This window comes from Mycteria americana, chromosome 1 (assembly GCF_035582795.1).
Source record: "Mycteria americana isolate JAX WOST 10 ecotype Jacksonville Zoo and Gardens chromosome 1, USCA_MyAme_1.0, whole genome shotgun sequence".
NCBI lineage: Eukaryota > Metazoa > Chordata > Aves > Ciconiiformes > Ciconiidae > Mycteria > Mycteria americana.
The window spans coordinates 65,845,663-65,866,778 of record NC_134365.1 but is presented as its reverse complement, the minus strand read 5'-3'; the positions used below and the strand labels follow the sequence as shown (position 1 = coordinate 65,866,778).

The following is a 21,116-nucleotide window of genomic DNA, read 5'->3' as shown; positions in this document are numbered from 1 at the left end:
ATGTGCACAGTATTGCAGGTAGGAGTCAGAAGGAATGATATGGACCATTGTATTCAGTCACTTTTACCATATGGGCAACCATGTCACACAGTTCCACCAGAGTGCAAAGAAAAATGTTGCCATAACTTCACCAAGAGACTTGGCTATTTGCTCACTGGTTTGGGACCAAGGGTTCTTTATATACAATCCTAGCAAGAATAAGGAGGCACGTGAGTGAAGTTATCTCCTCAAGCCCAGGAGGTAAAAAATCCCTTTTTGTGGATCAAAACCAGTTAGATAAAACCATGCCTATTAAGCATACTTTTCAGGTTTGCCAATGCATTAAGATGCAGAATTTAACTTGGAATGATGTCAGCTGCCCAAAGACCAAATGCAAATTCTCTCTTGATTACACAGGTCCTGAAAAACAAAGACATATCTGCAGCCAAAACTACACTTACAGGAAGATAATAGATTAAGTGCCCTAGTACCAGTGGGTGACTATCAGCATAACAATAGTAGTAATAACAACAACAGTACCAATATAGTAGAAATACATAATTATCCAGACCTTTGAGGAAAAATTGCTTCTTTTTGGTTATTTCCTAAAACTAAAGAGATTATTGTATTTTTTTGTATATACTGCCTATATTTTTCCTTGTGTGATTTTGTATCGGAAATAGCGTGGCCAGCAGGACTAGGGAAGTGATCGTGCCCCTGTACTCGGCACTGGTGAGGCCACACCTTGAATACTGTGTTCAGTTTTGGGCCCCCCACTACAAGAGAGACATTGAGGTGCTGGAGCGTGTCCAAAGAAGGGCAACGAAGCTGGTGAAGGGTCTGGAGCACAAGTCTGATGAGGAGCGGCTGAGGGAGCTGGGGTTGTTCAGCCTGGAGAAAAGGAGGCTGAGGGGAGACCTTATGGCTCTCTACAACTGCCTAAAAGGAGGTTGTAGAGAGGTGGGGGTCGGTCTCTTCTCCCAGGTAACAAGTGATAGGACAAGAGGAAATGGCCTCAAGTTGCGCCAGGGGAGGTTTAGACTGGATATTAGGAAAAATTTCTTCAGTGAAAGGGTTGTCAGGCACTGACACAGGCTTCCCAGGGAAGTGGTTGAGTCACAATTCCTGCAGGTGTTTAAAAGATGTAGACGTGTATTTAAAAAGGTATTAAAAAAGTAAAAAAGGTTTTTAAAAGTGTAGACGTGGCACTTAGGGACATGGTTTAGCAGTAGACCTGGCCGTGTTAGTTTTACGGTTGGACTTGATGATCTTAAAGGTCTTTTCCAACCTAAATGATTCTATGATTTTATGATTTTGAATACAAACCAGTTGGGCTCATGGCACTATATTTACCAGTTTTAGACTATTAGAACAGCAGTGAGTAAGATGTAGTTAATAGCTGTACAAATCATCAGTCCCTAACAATAGCACTGAGGCAGCAATGTTGATGCCAGCACTGCCACCTACTCATGTACAGTTCCCTACTGCTTTTGGCGGAGTATTTTTATTTTTGCTTTATTTCAATTGTTTTTAGTGGCACAGTGTTAGTCTGCTTTTGTTGATGCTCTACAATCTGATCTACTTGTTGTTTCAAGATATATGCAGAAATTGTTTATTTTGCCCTTAGGTACCCTTCATGATGAGATGGGGAAAAGTAGATCCAGACAGGCCCACAGAATATCTTTTTTTTTTAGGACATGAGTTGATTGAGAAAAACAAAAGTGCATGAAAATGAAAAGACTGGACCACACCAAGGCAGTAACACTTTGCAAAGATGTTTCTAGTTTCAACCATGTGATGAAGATTTTAGTCTTCTGATATTTAGGAATTTTCTGAAATGTTATTTTTTACCAAATGCCCAGACTAGACCTATAATCTCTCTTAAGTCTGTAATAAATTCTGACTAATGTGCCTAGTGTATTTGTCACAGGTTTAGGGGTTTTTTTTCTCTCCCTTTTTTCACACTGTGGCTTTAAAGGGTGCCAGGAAAGAACTTAGAATCAAAACCAGTGCAGTTCAGGATCAAAATCGGTTCAGGAAAAAAAAAAATATTATGGCTACAGCAAAAATCAAATCCATTTTACATAGGTTTGGGCTGGGGGAACTGGATCAAAGAGGAGAAGTTTAAAAAGTCTATTTTACTTTTGTTTGATAATTGAATGCTGAAAAGTGCTCAGAGTAGCAATGCACATAGGTTCCTGGGTAATCCCATTTAAATCACAAGTATAACTTTCAGGTACAGAGCGTTTGTTGCCTCTTTCATGTCTCGACCTTTATATGGTTTCAGAGGATTCAAAGAAGCCATTAAATCCTTACCATATTTAACCTGGCAATATGCACAATACAGAGGAAGGATTTGTCTAACAGATGTTGACAGGCATGGCATATCAGCCATTTTTTCAATATATACAACATTTCCATAGTCTGTTTTGTGACAGATGTTGGAGATATATTCTAAATTTAAAATTACAATGATTGCTACAAGATCCATCTGCACCAAAGGGATGGGATCCTGCCAGGGCAAGTGGAAAGCACAGTCAGTAGGATGTAATACCTAAGTACCTCCTGTTTGAGGATCATGGTCCTAAGTGTGACATGCAGTCCTTGTCCTTTCTCCTTTCCCTCCCATTTCTGCAGGCCTCCTCCTCAGGGTCTGCGATGGAACAGGACGAATACCCTCAATGGCATCATTTTGCTTCCTCACACTCACCACGGTTCCCTTTTACAGGGAACCAGCTTACAGAATTCACCCATCAGACCCTGTTTTGCTGTTCCCAGTGACTGCCAGGGAGGTAAATGAAGGAAAGCAAAGCAGACCATGGCTGCCAGCATGCTCTGTGAAGGTTTACTCCAGCCTATGCTAGCCTGGACTGCGTTTCTCCTTGCAAGTGGTAATGGGGGTCCAGGTCAACCCACCCATGCCCTGCTTCTGCCTGTCTACTACGCACTGCAAAAAGACCTGGCATCACACCAGGCCAAAAGTGCGCATACCATGTAGCCCACCAAATCCCCCTGTTCTGCCTCAAACCCTTGTCTAGTCAAGAGAAGGGAAGGGAATGATTTTCAGCACTATGAAGTAATTCTTTAGAGGGGAGAAACTACTGCACTGGAAATGTTTCCCAACTACATATCAAATATCAAACAATTAATTATTTTATATGTGGATTTCTTGGCTTTGGACATTTTCCATGCAGTGATTATGGTGTTTGCGTTCCACAAAGTCATATATATTTTAAAATATATTTCAGAAAATGAACTTGGTTGGTTTTCAGGTCACAAGAGAAATTTCTTGCCTTTTCTGGGTATTCTCTGTTTAGAAAGAATGCACTTAGTATACAAGGATAAATTATGGTAGCCCACGGGAGTCAGTGCCATATTGTGCAACTCACACAAACACCCATGGGCTTGCAGAGGAGAGCTCTGTTTGTTCAAGAATAAGATCTGGTACTTCTCATAACGGGAGGTCATATTACCTTAAAATGCCTCTGCCCTGTAGGTCTGCCTGATGAATAACATCTGAATAACATCTGTTCCCATAACAACTGCCTCTCCAGCAGGAGAGATGGGCTCCGTGGCATGACAAAAACAAAAGTAGTCCACAGGCAGTCCTGTACCGAGGGAGCAAGTGGCCACAATAAGAAACAGAAACCTCGGTACAGGCCTGATTCAAACCCTACTGGAGCCTACAGGAAAGAGTCCAGCAGATTTCAGAGGGTCTTGGATTAGAAAGCATGCATACCTCTGTCTCTGTTCGTATAATGGTAGTACTATCAGCAGCAATGATATATGTCAGTCGCAATCAAATGTTTCTCCACCCTATACCTTCTCACCAACACACACAGCAAAACCTGGTTCACTTTACAATCATATTGATGCAAGATTTTACTGGAGTGATAGCAGGTATGTTTCTCCATACCTAAGAAAGCCATAACTGTCAATGTAATTTGCAATCCAGAACTACCAGCCTTCTCATGACAGGGAAGTTTTGTGCAAAGAGAGATCACTGCGAAAGGGACTCCTCTGCTTTGCTTCCATTGAAAAGAACACAGTGAAATCCTATTCCTAACAAGTAAAATTAGCTTTTAGCTCTCATCCAGCTCCTTGCACTGGAGATAATAAAATCAAGGGAATTTATACTGAATTACCAATATTTCCACTGGAACTGGGTAAAAATATCAGCTGAAAAGACTTAGGTATAAAGTTATCTGGGAGATGGTAATTTGGTTTCACAACAAGTTTTAAGGTCTTAAGATTAATTTTAGTTCTTCAGTGGAATGAAAGCAAAACCACTGAACATTTTGTCAAAATGAAATTTTAGAGAAACATTTGTTTTCTTACCATAAAGCACAATTTTTTCGGCTCTGATCCTCTCACTCTCTTCCCTCCTTGCTCCTCCTCTCACTCTCTGTCACCAAAGGTAGCTGCAGAGCCCTGGATCACAAACTCTTTTCAGCTGAAATTTTTTTGAAATCAATACATCTCTGTGAGTTATTTTGTCTTTTCATCAAAAAGGCATTCTGTCAAGAATGTTCATAAACAATTCTGCTTGCGAGAAGTTCTTAGCTTGTCCCAAAAAACTGATATCTTACACATCTAACTGGATAGCCATGTCCCCAGCTGCGAAGCTTTGGGTGAAAAACACACAGTGAATTGCTGAAATGACAGTCCTATATATTAAAGATGTCTGGGCTATTCTCCTGTCTATTTTTTGCACAGAGTATAAATTCTTTTATATTCCCCTCAGCCTATTCTTACTGTACAAAACACATATTTAATTAATGCATTCCTCCTCACAGCTTTGTTCTCTTGAACCTGATCCCAAGGATTTTAGGGATGTACCTGTGAATAGATAGTAGGAAAAAATATCTGTCTAGCCTTATGTTCCTGTATTTATCCACGTGTTCACTTCAACATGGAATTGGCAAACAAATCTTAGCTGTTTTTAAAAGCAAAGACAAATGTATGAGCCCCACTTCTGCCAGTTGTATTTCTTTAAGTATAAATTACAAGATTACAAAGTTGCCTAGACAGAAAACCTTTACCCTGGTATAGCATTTTGACTTTTCCACAGAGACAGACTTGCTTATTTTTCTTAGAGGTCAGAAGAGGTTTTGCTGTTGTGACGACATTTTACATCATCTTCTTCCTTTTGCATCTGAAAGAAAATATGCAGCGATGAAATGACAGTGAAAATGCATTGCTCCATTAAAGTGACATGGATTGTATATTTCTGTGCATCAGCAGGTTAGTCACAGGGGCCAGAGAAAGATTCCTTAATCCCTGATGTATGGCGGAGCCAAGCATAACTGAACTTTTTGTCTTTCTTTGATTGCACCCCCACATTTAGAAGCTCTGTCTTAAAGAAGTGGTGCCCTATGTGTGGGGAAAAAAGGAGAATATTCCAATTAGAAACAACCTAACTTCTCTGTCACAGCTGGCCTTCATGCCTCAATAATCCCTTGAGCACAGCTCATAAATAATGAGCGCTCAGAGGCTGGCTGTACAGTTCCAGTGCATTCTATTGACTTCCAGCAGATGCACAAAAGGATAGTCTATATCCTTAAGGCAAAAGCATGTGCTGTTTTCTTGGTCTTCTATCAAATGTATATTGCTAGTAGTTTAATTACTATTTATTGAGTACTGCTGGTAGGCTATACAGGGCACAAAAATAATTGCTGTGTATAAACAGAACTGATTTTTATCTGTTTCATTCTTTACCATTACCCTGCTATTCATTTCATACCTTTTGTCGTAGCTTTATGTGATACGGATTAAAAATATTGTGATTTGAAAAACTGAGGAAAGTACAAGCAAGCAAGCATCAAGAGATAACCTTATCATGTTAAAAAAAAACAAACAACAAGCCTTTTTCCAGGTACAAATAGTCAAGAGGATGTAAAAAAAATCACTTTAATCTCACTGAAATGAAAAAAAAAAAAAAATTGTACACATCTAACTAGATAGCCAGATGCTCAACTGAGGCGAGTTTACTAATTCTATTGATTTCAACAGCCCTACCCTTTTTTTGTTTATTAGCAGACCAATAATTTTAATTTGATGCAGTGCCAAAATCTTTGCAAGCTTTGACAAAAAAGTAACTGCAGTGTAAGAAAATTAGAGGGAGACATGACACAAACTTGTTCCATAAACCTCACAGAAGCATACCCAGGTGGAACATGAAGGAAAGATGCAAACGTAAGTCACCGTTGTGTGATCTGGCTCCTGGTAAATCACATCTTCACCTTGGGTTATAAGAATGGTATACCCTCAGGACTGGATTTTTTTATTTGGAATAGGGTTTGAAATGAGCAAAGTGAACTATTTTGTTGGTAGGAAAGAAATCAATATGCAGATCTGGTTCCAAAATGTTCAAGTCATTATTAGGTTTATAACAGGACAAAGAGAAAAATGCATCTGAGAACTTAGAACTCTAGATCTGTATTCAAATGTTGTGTCTGTCACATATTTAGAGGCATCCTTTTGGTATGTTATTCTTAAGGGGATATTGTATGTTGCAAGGTGTTTTCATTAGCCAAAGCTGACTGGTCCTTCTGCACACATCTTCTACCTTTAAACTTTTTCCAAGTAGTTTTTCTGGGATCCATTTCCTAAAGGCACAGGGACTAATTTCGTGACGGTATCTGTTTTGTTTTCTTTCCTCTGCAGGCTTAAGTGATAATTGGGTATCTTGTTAGCAGAACAGAAATGAATAACTCAACGTACATAAACTCTTCCACTGAAAATGTGATGGCTTTGGAGAGCCCCTATAAAACTGTTGAGGTGGTCTTCATTGTCCTGGTAGCAGGGTCTCTCAGTCTAGTCACCATAATTGGGAACATCCTGGTCATGGTATCAATCAAAGTCAACAGGCACCTACAGACTGTCAACAACTATTTCCTGTTCAGCTTGGCCTGCGCTGACTTGATCATTGGCATCTTTTCTATGAACTTGTACACCCTCTACACTGTGATAGGCTACTGGCCCTTAGGGCCTGTGGTGTGCGACCTCTGGCTGGCTCTTGACTATGTGGTCAGCAACGCCTCTGTAATGAACCTCCTCATCATCAGCTTTGACAGATACTTTTGTGTCACCAAGCCTCTGACATACCCTGTAAAGCGGACCACTAAGATGGCAGGCATGATGATTGCAGCTGCGTGGGTGCTGTCCTTCATCCTGTGGGCCCCTGCAATTCTCTTCTGGCAGTTCATTGTGGGAGGAAGGACTGTCCCAGATGGGGACTGCTACATCCAGTTTTTTTCCAACGCTGCCGTCACTTTTGGCACTGCCATTGCAGCCTTCTATTTGCCTGTTATCATCATGACTGTCCTTTACTGGCAAATCTCTCAAGCCAGTAAAAGTCGGATAAAGAAAGGGAAAAAGGAAGCTGCCCAAAACCAAGATACAGTTTCCCCTAGCCTTGTCCAAGGCAAAATAGTGAAACCAAACAATAACAACATCCCAACCAGTGGGGATGGGTTGGAGCACAGCAAAATTCAGAATGGAAAAACCACTGGAGGGACTGTGACGGAGAACTGTGTTCAAGGGGAGGAGAAGGAGAGCTCCAACGACTCCACCTCTGTCAGTGTGGTCGCTTCCAACATGAAAGAGGATGAAGCTGCCAAAGATGCCAGACAGGCTTCTGCCTCCCAAGACCATCTCAAAGTGGAAACCTCCAAGCTGACATGCATCAGGATAGTCACCAAGTCCCAAAAGGGTGACTGCTGCGCCCCCACCAACACTACTGTGGAGATTGTAGGCACCAACGGGGAGGAGAAGCAGAACAGTGTAGCCCGGAAAATCGTCAAGATGACAAAGCAGCCTGCCAAAAAGAAACCACCTCCTTCTAGAGAGAAAAAAGTGACAAGGACTATTTTGGCCATCCTCCTGGCCTTCATCATCACCTGGACCCCATACAACGTGATGGTGCTCATCAACAGCTTCTGCACATCCTGCATCCCCGGCACTGTATGGACCATAGGTTATTGGCTCTGTTATATCAACAGCACCATCAACCCTGCTTGTTATGCGCTCTGCAATGCTACTTTCAAGAAGACCTTTAAGCACCTTCTTATGTGTCATTACAAGAATATAGGAGCTACAAGGTAAAAATAATAATAAAAATAATAATGGAAAGGGTGAAGAAGTTCCAAATTAAATAAAAAAAAAAATGCCATAGCACTTTATGCTCTTCTGCAGAACGTGCAATCCAGGATGTTAGTGGAAATACTGACATGGGGCATCAGCTCCACCCTTGAGAACTACACTTAAAAATATTTTTTAATTATTGAAAATAAATCCTGAGGACATGAGGTTTGAGGAATTATTCAAGTATGTGGACTGGAGGTACAGTTCCTTGCTTTCTGAGAGTATTCTGCAGAAGGGCTTTAGAGTCTACAATTTTTGGTCATTCTGTGTAAAATACTTGTTCTTCTTTTTTTTTTCTTTTTTTTTTTTTCTGTGTGCGTTTAATGTGTCTTCACCTAAGTAAAAAAAAAGGGAATTTTAACAATAACTGTGTGGAAGAGGCATAGGAGTTTGGAAGATCATTACATAATCCAAATGAATCATGGTAGAAGGTTTCTAAAGCTCAAAGTTGTCTAAAGCTTTTTTGTCACTGTCATGTAAGAACTATAATGTTAGCTAAATCACGATGAAAGTTATTTTATGTTGTTTATACCATTTATGTTGTTTATACCATTTCCAAAACTGATCAGTTCTGAAAGTGTACTTATGCTCAACACATAACCATTGCCTAACCTGTGTATCATTCAAAGTCTGCCATTTGCCCCTTCTAGGGGCTTTTGTTCCTTGATTTCACCATGTCAAGATAAAAGTGAAAAAAGGAGTCTTTTCCAGATTGCTACATCCCAAGACTATTTCAGCATCCATATAAACCAAAGCTTTTCTGACAATTTTGTTCACTTTGTTTGTCATATAACATCCACCCGTGGATTTGTCTTTTACCTCCATCAGCGTTTTCTTCCTTTTTGTACCAGGGCACGAAGACTGAATATCCAAAGAAGTTGTAAATTCAAAGGTCTCATCCAGTCAGCCACCATGGTGGCCAAACAAAGGGCCTCAGCTGAAGAGTAGAAACAAGGTTATTACTAGGAAAATTGAGGTTACTTCCTTTTAAAGTTGTACGCACAGATGAAGTGGTATGCTGAGGCTCCACTGAATGAATAGTTACTATTAGATGGCCATGCTCTTGACCAGTCAAAAGATGATTCACACTCATTTATTGAGGAAAAGAATAAGACGGACTGACGTGCCCTCATGGATCAAGCTCTGCTTAAGCACTTAGTGTGAACCCAGGGTCCTTCCTGGGTGTATCCTGGACAAGATGTTTACTTTGTGGAAAAGATATTGGCTACGTTGCCTTTTGTAGCAGCTGGGAGCAATATTTTGACTGTAAACCAAGGGATAACGCTAATAAAAAGGCAGAGAGGAAAACCATGATTACACAAAACCAGATACTGAAATAGTCTGGTTGGGGGCTGGCAGGGGTCAAGTTCATATATTATCTGCTACTCCACACCAGCTCAAATTCAGATTCTTTCTGCCTGGCAAAGAATTTACGATTTCAATATTTGATATTTACTGTAGCACAACTAAGCACTGTGTGGACAGGACAAAGTGTATCAGATTACTGAAAACAGCAACTGTCTCTGAGTTATGCATATTCTAGTTACCTCCTTCTTAGTAACTCTAACTTCCAGGCACTAGTGAAGGTACACCTACAGATTTTGTTACCCAAAAAAGTAGCTTGCTGCATAGACAGTGTCCTGAGAAACTGTATTCTGTAGTGAAAGCCACCTACCAAATGGGACACCAAATCATTCTGTTATTTCATGCTAACACATTAGAGTCTTCCAAAATGCTCTTCAAAATAGCAGCCTTCAAGATTACAGAGAAATTAATCTTGCAGACTTAAGTTTTACATTTGACAAGCTTATTGGAACACAGTGTCAAAGCACTTTGGCAATATGACAATTTTCATGTTTTGAAGTACAAGTTCCTAGCAGAAAGTGAAAATGAGGAGGATTAAACTGCAGTAAATTAAGGCCACATTAAACTCGGGATTAATGTGTCTTAATACACATTCATTGATTTTATACCCCTAGTGATTTCATCCTAATATATCTAAGTATCTCCATGCAGCCAAGTATCTAATTTTGCAACCCTCACTCACTGAGTTATATTTACTATCACTATTTTAATCTTCCTGCTTGTAAAAAAGAATTACTCAATGATAAGGCCTGCAAAACTGAGTGCTGCTTGTCTTTCAAAACTACATTCACTAGACTTATCTTGACAGGTCAAGGGAAAGACTTACATGATCATTTCTAGATCATTCATTCTCTTACAGTGTTAAAAAATCCAGATAAAAACCAAAGATAAAATGAAAACTGTTCATTTTCTAAATCTTACTTCTTTAGAAAAGTTTCATAAAAGAAACACACCTGCTTCTTTCTTTCAGCAAGTGCTGTGGGTATCAATACTACAGGTACTCAAACTGGGAATTAATGGTTTGTATATTCTTATTTAATCTTTTAACTCCAGTTTTCCAGCAGGTGTGCAAAACCTTTATTCTGACTTTTGAAGCTGTCACTTGTTCATAAATTATGAATTCCTCTAACAGCTAAGGACACTTCTGCAGGTTAAGAAGTGCAAGATACAGATTACAAATATACTTTTTAATCATGTAATGTCACGACACTCAAAATACCATGCAGGAAAAAAAATATTTGGGGGCCCGCATTCATGAAATAAACAAACAAAAAAGAAAAACCTTCAGTTTGAAGCTTTCTAGCACTTATCCCTAGCACCACCCCCATTTGTGATCCCAAGGGACAAGGCTTGCAGGGCACACAATCCTGTGTGTTTCCACCTTGTATCAGTTCAATGAAAAACTATTTCCATGGTACATCCACATTCATAGACAATTAAACAATGTTAAAATAGATGACATAATGCACCTACACATGTACACACAGGCATGCAAACACATACCCCAACATGGTTTATATACATGGAAAATAATCATCTAACATTCAAGATATTGCATGGGATTGTGTCTGTACTGCGCTCATTGGCAGCTGGTGGGAGGTGCAGAGCCAACACTTACTCATGACACTGCCCCGTCCCAGAGGCAGATCCTGCCCTGAGATACTGGGAACCTCTTGGGTCTTCAGCTGGTTGTGGCTCAGTAAGACAAAAAGTGGGATAATCTTTCAGAGCCGCAAAATAATTTGTTCTTTTGAACATCTTTTGAGCTCTCATGTCTTTCCTTTGTGTCCCAAACCACGTTCACCAGGTTTCACTTCCCTTCTGAGTGATAGTTCTGCGAGATGTAGATGTCGGTCTTGAAGAGCAGCGCTCCCTGAGTACCTCCTCCAGCTTTCCCGGCTGTCACCTGCGCCCCGTCGCCCCCAAGGCCCCAGGTGGCCCTGCTGCTGGTGCTGCCACGACTTCACCTTGGGTTTGGCCAGAGGATCCCAGCGGCACATCCACACCATGTGCTGCGCTGGCCACTTTCGTTTCACATAGAAATTGAGCAAACTGTGCAGGTGACTCATGAGAAAAAAAAAAAAAAAACAAACAAGAACCAAAGCAAACCAACAAAAAACTGTAGTTAGCACTTCTTGCCCTCTCCTTTTCTTCCTCTTAATTATTTCCAGAAACAGGCTAAAACTGAAAAGGCCCAACCAACCCTTGACAGCAGCCCTGCTGCAGCAGGATCTGTTACGGCGGCGTATCCACGGAGAGTGACTTGTACTGTCACAGGCCAGCCCTACCTTTACTCTCCAGGGAGAGAACAACAGCCTGAAGATATGTCAATCCTTTTGGATTGAGTTCCTTTTCTGAGTATTAAAGACACTTGTGGTTAAAAAAAAAAAAAAAGAAAGAAAGAATGAAAGAAAGAAAGAAAGAAAGAAAGAAAGAAAAAAAGAAAAAAAGAAAAAAAGCTGGAGTTGAGAAATCTGTTTTCCAATGAGGACAAAACCTAAGAAAAATTTCTGTCAGCCTTCAGTTTGGGATTTTCATTTGATTTACTAGTAATCATGAGGATCCATTCAGAGACAGCAAAGTGTTTGAACATTGCCTGATGAAAAATAGTCCAAAGCCAACAAACACAAATAAATAGCTCAGATTTTCTTTCTTTTTTTTTTGCCTCACAAATGCTCATGGGGATGGAAGTGTTCAAATGGACCCCAGGGATCAGTTGTTTGGCATCCACAAAGCACGAAGGGGACAAAAGCAAGTGCTAAATCTATCAGCCCTCTGTTTTATATTTTTCTGATGGAGGAAAACATATTGACAAGAGGAGGCGTCTTTACCGAGTGTGGCTGTGGTGAGAACAGCAAACACACTGGTGAGGAAACCCTCGGGGTGTCCCAGCTGCTCCTGGCCATCCCTGGTGGGACAGGGGCAGGAGGAGATGGTCATATTTTTGTTTGTTTCATCTCCTGATGGATTCAAATGTGTTCATGTGTCTGCTTTGCAGTGGGGCTTGCTAGTAAACTCACTGGACTCTTCCCCAGTTATGATCAATTTTGATCCCCGTTCTTCATTCCTATGGATGCAACAGCTGCCCCAGTGCTGCCTGTGGATATGGCTCCTGGTTTCTCCTGTGGTGCTGAGGTGGCACATTTTGAATTTTTCACCTAGATTGGCAGCACCTCTCCTTGCCACTTCTGTTACCCAAGACTGATCCCGGCACTGGCCTTGCAGGACCAAATAGGTAAAGCATCCTCACAGCCATCATGCTGCAAAGCTGGCGTGATGCAGCTGGGAGGGCAGGTAGAGTGCTGCTGATATTTGTTTTCCCTCCCTTCCCTTACAATAATTCCTAAAAATCTTTACTTTTTTTGACAAATCAGGGGTCTTCTTGCAAGAACCTAAAGTCTTAGGAAAGAAACAGCAGGAAAACAAACTCTGGTCCTGTGGGTGGGGGTTGTTTGCTGACAGGTAGTAGGTTTGGAGTCTAATAGCCTTTGATATTTTTAAAGATCTCCTCTTAGATGGCTCCGTACTCTCAGCTGACAGCAGTGCAACTGGTAGAAAAATTGAGAAGCTTAAAAGAAGTAAGCTTTTTTTCACCCCTGGGTTTACAGATGTTTTATATAACATGTCTAGAGACACTTGCTAGGGATGTGATTTCTATACAGTATCACTTTTATTGTTCTTGTATATCATGAAGAGCTCTAGACTTTTAAGAAGCCTTTTTTTTTTATTTATAGAAAATCTTTCCCTGAAGGAAGTTGAGAGATGGTCTTTAATTTGCTGTGGCTTCTTTCCTCATTTCTCTGCCTGTCTTTCCTCTTTTGTCACAGTCTTGACAAAAAGCTTTCCTCCTTCCTCACTTTAACAAGTATGTCACCTGTGTTTCAGCTACAGGTGTGCAGTTTCTCTTGCCTTTCAGGCACTGTGAATGCTGGTAACTCTTTAACCCCACCAGAATATTGTCTTCCCTAGCATGCAAATCTGCCTCCACTGAAGCCCAAACTATCGTGTGGAGTGAGAAGTTCCATACATCCTTTCTGCATGGGTTTTAATTTGGAAGTAAAAAAACCCCTTGCATGAAACAAAGCCAAATCAATTCTCTTCTTCCCTGGTTTTGTCATCTCCATATTAGAAACAACAGTGGATAGTGGCAAAGAGTGAATGTTCTTGTAGTGGAATATCATGCAGCAACATGCACAGATTAATTTTATGCCCTGTGCAATGGTAAGGCAGCTCTCCCTTCCCCTGAATCCCCTTTCATTCCTGTGCTTACTAGCAGAGTATTCACTGAGAATCCAAGCCTAAGAATGTAATTATAGCAAGGCTGAGTTGGACATGAATCATTTACCACAACCAATGCAATTATTTCTCCTGTATTTCTACTTCCCTCCTTTTGCTATGGCCTCTTTTGCTACATTGTGTAACTAGTGGGTTGCACAAATGTATCAGTCCTCCCAGGCCTCCTATTTCAGGATACTGGGTAGATTTGTTATACACATTTTATTCCGGTATTAACGAATAAAGGGAAACAAATTCTCATGTCTTTTCACGTTCCAAAGCTTTGCATAACCTGAAAAGTGCCATTAGGTAACTACTCTTTTTCACCTTTTTATAGTAAGTTTCTTTTTTTCTTGGTTTTGTTTTTTTTTTGACCGTCCTTGCCAAGAAGCACACAAAAACTGTTTTCTTTGAGATGCCCCAAAGTGCTCTGACTCTCTGGGAGAAGCGGCTGTGGGTGGTACATGAGACAGTATGATCACAGCCTGTGTTACAGTGGCCTTTGGAAGGAAGGATTTCGCTGAGTGTTTAACGTTTGGACTGTCTCACCTGACGGCACTGAAGACAGCACAGGAGGACAAGCTTGGCATGCCCTAACTTGCGAAGGGACAGACAGGTCATGGTTGGATTGCTTTGCTGCTCCCCCCAGCTCATGTAGGGTGTGGAGAGGGGGGGAGATTTCTGCCCACACTGGGAGCCTGTCTCTACACCTCTACCCCAAAGACAGCCCTTCTCTGAAGCACATCATGGTAGTAGTAGTAGTAATAATAATAAAAACACTGCTGAGAGTGCCATGGTTGCCAGTAAAAACAGACCTTCTTATATCTTATCCCTCAATTCTGGTGCCACTTTGCAGAGGTGGTTGGTAAGTTAGAGACTAGCAGTTTGTAAATACCTTTAGATAGTGTGTTTTAACATGACCAACACCATATCTTGAGTGTGTAAAAAAATAATACATTATGTGTAATACTGTCCAGATAAGGTTATAATGTAAATATATCTACGATGAATGTCCAATTACTCTTCAAGCTCTATCTACGAGGAATAACCTCATCTCTTCTTGAGACTTTTTTTAACTTAAGGGTATGGAAAACCTGTTATTCATTTATATAAAAAAACAACCGCATTCTTTTCTTCAAAAGAAAATACTATTGTGAGAAAGAAGGGAATGCATTACATGTATGTGATATCCAAAATCATATGGTAAAACTGGGAACTGAGGATCTTACAAGTTGAGGACAAATTCTTGATGCCGTACATTTGATCTCATATAAATAAGATAAGCACAAGTTTATGGTTAGCTGTCTAAAGCTGACCCACTTGATTATATATACATTATAGATATATATTTATATATGCTGTATAGATATATACATATTATACACAACATTCATACAGTGAAAGCAAAGTTTAATAAAGTCATATTAACTGGGAATTTGGATGTAATGTTGTGCTCCATTTGGAAGAAAAACGTCTGTGTTATTCAGCAACATTCAAATATGTTATGCAGGATGAAGGAAGAAGGTGCTTCACCAAAACAACTCATGAAGGACTGAGATGATGAGGGTCTGAAATATCTTGAAGACACAACTAAAATTACATGCAATATATGTGTATGTACTTCTGCTGAGTTGTATTCCTAGTTAAAACATTGCATTAAACAGCAAATTATAACAATAATAAAAACGTTTTTGTATGTGGTATGTCTGTTTATTTTTTCTTTTTACTGAGTGAACTACCCCGTGAAATGTGAAACTGGGATAATAAATGGAGAAAAATAGATTTCCTACGGTCGCCATAGGGCTGTGAGACTGTCTGTAGTAATTAAGAGAAAAATTCTAACCTTCTTTTCCCCAGCCTTCTTGGCAAGTGTCAAGTTCAAGAGAGGTCTGGAGTACCACTTCACTTGTCCTTATCTTGTCTGCATCTTTGTTCCTCTCTCAGTTCACCTCTTCTGGTGACTGCTTCCTTCAGAAGATTTCACCTTTAACTGCAAGGTCCCTTCAGCAGTCTGACAAGGGCCTCCAATAAGACATTCCTCCATATATTTCTGTCATTCAAGTGTTAAAAGAGGAGAGGTAAGACTCTTTTGTAGCCATCCTGTCATATCAAAGCAAAAGAAATTTTTAGTTAATTATGGGGGGAGCTGGGACCACTAACAACCAAATGTATTTTGAGTTCCCTTTGCCTTATGAATGCAAAACCTAGCTGCATGGCATACCTAGAAAGTATCTGGGAGTAGGAATAAAGAACATAGGTTGCATATGTTCAGCTCCTCAGGGTCTCAGGATACTGTCTCACCCCCACTTTGGGAGAAGACAGGGCTCAGATACAGACTGGGTGGTAGTGGTAGTGACTGGGAACCATCCCCGCCCAGGTAAATCTGGCTTTTGGTGCACAGTCAGTCTAGCAATTCAACAAGTGGTTGAAGAGTGGGTCTCTTGGGCATAGTGGGTGCATCCACTCTGTCAGGATCAGGATACTTCAGACCAGCCGCTCCAGAATGGAAAAAGTAATTTTAATTAGGTGCTCTATATTGACTTCTTCTTTCTAAATTTTTCCTTTGTTAATACTTGAGGATTTTCACTGATTCCACCTTTTCAGAACTTTACACCTACCTTTGTCCTCTCTGTCTAAGACTTCCCACCACTGCCATTTGCTCTGTTGTTCCTTCAGTCCAAGCTCATCTTCAGCCATTTCACCACCTTGCTGTCCATAGGCTTTCCACAATGAAAGCCAGAAAAGTTGCTTTTTCATCTGCCTTTTTCTCAAAACAATCAGATAAATTTATGTGTTTGAATATATTCCTTTGCTTGCCCTGTAATTAAGTGCCTTGCACTCTGCAAAGCATATACTCTACTGATAGGCTGTAAGGTGGGAAAACACTATTACGTCTCTTTTACAGGTAGTTCCTGATGGTCAAAAGACATTTGTCAAGATGACAATAGGGACAAAATAGGTACCTGAACTCTGTTTTCCCTAGCCACAGTCTACTTATTTCTGATTCTTCTCTTCCCTTCAAAGAACAGATTACTGGTTTCAGACCCTGCTATGCTAACCATCACATCACAGACCATATGCATAACTCAAATTGTCGGTATACCACTACAGTCCAAATAATTCTCTCACACACACACTATACCATCCTATAATTGCCAACATATGGCTTCAGGGGGGCCTCAAGATGCCAATGGAAGAGGTTTCTGCAAATACGAGGGTTAACTTCCAAAAGGGTGGAGTTGCCAATCCTATTTGAAACGCAGCACAGCAGGCCAAGACTTAATCCCCTGCTCTATATGTTTTGGAAAGCAGAATCCAAAAAAAAAACCTTTTTCCAGCACACACTTTTTTTATTTGTACGTGTATTTAAGCTCACTTAATATACAGAAAGCCTACAATTAAGGGTGCCTGTAAATTCAGAGCACTGAAGCTAAACTTTTGTCTTCCCAGAGGGGGTTTAGGCACATTTCACTGACTATACATATTTTGAAAACTTTGTTGCGAGAGTTGATTGCACACCGGGGAAAAGGGGGGACATGGCTGGTGCCAAACTACTCATGCCTAAGCCATTCACTGCCTAAGCCATTCACTCGGACTCATAGTTTCACCACTGGGCTATGAACAAGGTTACCTTTTTCTTTAAAAGAATAGAATCACACTCAAGCGCAATAAAAATTGCCACCTCAACCTCCACGTACAGCCAGTAATGTTTACAGTTAATGTAATTTCTACTAATATTCATCCTCTCCCCTCTGGAGAGACATCTTTAGACAATGTCCCCCAGACTAGAAGTGTCTTTATTAAGTGCTTCCCTCTGAGGGCTTTTATTAGCAGAAAAAACTGTAAAGTGTAAATACCTACTTCTCCCTTAGTTCTGGAAACACCCTGAGAAAATCAATACAGAGAAATGCTGCTATTTTGTAAATCCATTAACTCTGTTTCTGGCCTTTTGCCAGCCATTGTATGCACCGTCTAGACACGGGAACCTACTTGGCAGCGCTAGGAAATTGACTTTGCCACCTTCTTCTCAATGGAGCTTGCCAACTTCATTTCTACCAACACACAGAACCAGGGAGAATAATAAAACCAGCAAGAATGATATCAAAGAAATGGAGAGACAAAAATAGCCCTTTTCCTTCTGCCCTCAATCATTGCTTTGTCTTCTCCCCCCCGCCGCCCCTTCCCTCCCTTGCTCCTTCCTCCCTCCCCCTGTCCCTTTCTTCCTGTCCTGTCTCTGAAGTGTCTCAGCTAGCTCTCCAGGCTTCACTCCCTCACTAACAGCTTGCTAAAGGCGCTGAATCAGTATGAAATCACTATGAAAGCAAAGCCTTTGGCTTAAAAATGTGAAGCAATGCAGGAGGGAAGGAGGCAAGGAGGAATGCCTCAAAAAGCTCTTGAGTTAATTCATTTAAGTTTAGACACCAAAGGCTTTCCTTGACTCCCACCATAATCACTACTATGATTTTGCCTGCAGTACAAAAACACTCAGGAGCAGGGCTGAGCAGGGGTGACTGGATCCATATGGCACAGGAGCAATATTCCCAAATGGACACGTTACTGATGGCAACTGCACCAAATCATTTTCTGGAAGTATGGGCACAATGGATCTGTGGCATCGTAGAATTCTTCCTGCTAAAAATCCAGCCTAAAAAAGAATAGGGAGCAAGGTCAAAGCAGTTAACTCCCTCCAGCACAGAAGATACAGCTCCCCTTACAGATGGGAAGATTAAGAAGTGCCAGTAGCCCAAAGGAGCAAGAGCTTCCCCTGTAAAAGTCATCATCCTTGGCAGAAATTAAGATACTCCCGGGTCGTCTGGCCAGGCTGTCATTTTGGGTAACAAGGACTAAGCTCCTGCCAATGACTGCATCTGTTACAATAGGAGGGTTAGACTTCAACTTTCCTGCCAGGAGCCAACAGATAAGGATGAGAGCAGAATTCAGTGTATACAGGCAGAGTTACTAAAATAGTGGATGTTCTATAGAAAATATAAAAGACACATTTCAAATATGGACATCAAATCCCAGATTTTGTTATGCTGTCTTCCTAAAAGGAAAAATAAAGAAACCAAAATTTTTCAATGGTTTTAATTGGTATATTTTCCATTACCCGTATGGAAAAAAACCCCATAACTTTATACAAGGGAGGGGGAATGTCTTCTGTTTGGTGGATTTCACATCATGCTGAGAAGACATGAGCTAGACAATTGCAAAATAATGGAGTTGGTTGGGAACTTTCCAGTGAAACTTTTTTTTTCCCACTATAAAATGCTGATATGTTAATTTTTTTTTTTTTTATGGGAAGCAGTCAGTTTCAATGGATTGCCTGCTTTTGAAATGTTCTTGGAAAAAATCAAACTTCTCTCTTAAGAGACTATCATAACACTTTTTTTAAAAAGTTCATTTTTTAGTTCAAATACCTTTCATTCAGAAAGCTTAAATACAAAAAAAAAAAAACAATATGAAAAATGAAAAGGCTTTTTAAAAAATGTATATTGGTTTATCCAGTCTTACCTAAGTGGAAGGAAAGACGGCATAAAACTCTTCAGAGACTGACTGTCCACCAAGATTTTGGAGGGGAACAGGAAAATTTCTCTCTCATTCAACTGCCCATCACCAGTTTCACTTGTGCAGTCGACACAAGAGCCTTCATCTGCCATCATTGGGCATACAACAGTGCCTGTACACAGTGGTCAGGGAGCCATTTATTAGTGAAAATACCTCTCAGGCATGTGCTTGCAACAGATCTGTCTCCACATTGATCTAAAGTCCTGTCCAAACCTTGTTCTCCTCCATTGTTAGCTTGTCTGAGGGGATGTTTTGGGTGGCCAAGCAAAGGGTGTCGGGGAGGGCTACACGTCAGGGCAGTGCACTGGAATCGGTCCAGCTTGGGCAACACCTGAAGAAACTGCATATAACAGAGCTACAAATAGATATTGGTGACAAAACCAGCTGGGTGCTGCTACTCAAACACCTCGTTGTAAATTTGCACAGAGCAGGGAGAGGCTGTATGACTTATGTACAGCCTTGAGCAGAGGACATCAAAAGAGATGCAACATACTAAAACAAGCATAAGCACATTTCCATAGCACTTCACAGAGGACAGAAATGGCCATGTTTTTTGTTCTGGGCATGCTTGTGTCATACTCCAAAGCAGACAATCAGCATGATTATGTTTTTAAGAGCACTTAGGTAAGCGCTACTCTAATACTTTAGACCCTGCAAATAGGAACTATTTATAAAAGGGAGAAATATATATATTTTAAAAGATAAATGCTCAAATATGTGTTAATCCCTGGGCAGACACAGTTCAGAGTGGAAAGGGTTGAAAAGTGAAAGTCAGTGGTGTTTGCAAAGAACTATGAAGCCATAGCAAGAAATGAAGATGAGGCACATCACGCTTCATCTGTCAAAAGTAGGGCACCCTCCTAGGGGCAATGTAGAAACATAATTTTCTCTAGAACAGGATCCTTATTTAAATGGGTTGAAGGTTTCTTTGGATACAGTTGTTTCTGCCTATACTGATGATAGGGAGAGCCAGGGGGACTAGCTCAGAAGACCTTCTTTTGAACAGCTACAGTTAAATGAGATTCTTCCCAGCCCAGGTGTGCACAGCCCCCAGGTTTCAGTCTTTGTTAGATTTTATAGATGCAGCTGTAACAATAATTATAGTAACCGGTATTATGCTGGGAAAAAAATTACTGCTTAATGATTAATTAGTTGCTTGTGCTCACAGTCAGAGTCACAATCTCAGATGTACTCCTTCTGACACGGGTTGTGCAAGGGATGAGATAAAAGGTAGAGATGGGAGGAAAGGAGAGAAATCCATTATGCAAAGTTGCAACCTGCATGGAGGAAGAAAACAAAATTAATTGGTTTTTATGCCTTTGCTCTGCATCCAGGAGTGTCTTTAGTCTACATCCCTCTGGGAGAACATTTGACATTTCATGCCTTTGCTCTGCATCCAGGAGTGCCTTTAGTCTACATCCCTCTGGGAGAACATTTGGTTCTTACAACAGCTACTGCTGATGCTGTGATGTCCAGTTTTGCACGTCCTTGAAAGCAACAGAGCCACCTTTGAGATAAGTTCCCCACGGGTGCAGGAGAACAGTCTTCTTTTCCTGCTCTGATTGCAGTGGTCATGGCTGGCATGGAGCTGCCCTCCTCATTCCCCACAAAGGCTCTTCACTGCTCTGCTAATGCTGTCTGACATCCCCATCATGTTAGCTCCTCTCCATCACTCCCTATTAGCATGCATCTTAACAAACCTGCTAGGAAAGTCACTTTGCAATAACATTACCGCATATGAATACTAACCTGAAATGAGAAGAGCCTTACAAAGGAAACCGCTAATC

At 40.7% G+C, this 21,116-nt stretch overlaps 1 protein-coding gene across 1 annotated transcript in view; it reads left to right on the top strand.

The window, feature by feature from the left end:
* The window catches only part of CHRM2 (cholinergic receptor muscarinic 2), a 101,475-nt gene extending 93,137 nt beyond the window's left edge, over positions 1-8,338 (top strand). Inside the window, exon 3 of the mRNA XM_075491712.1 lies at positions 6,646-8,338. Within this exon, the coding sequence (XP_075347827.1) occupies positions 6,685-8,085 (1,401 nt within the window). The 5' untranslated portion in view covers positions 6,646-6,684 and the 3' untranslated portion in view covers positions 8,086-8,338. The remainder of the gene's footprint in view (positions 1-6,645) is intronic.
* The last annotated feature ends 12,778 nt before the right edge of the window (positions 8,339-21,116 follow it).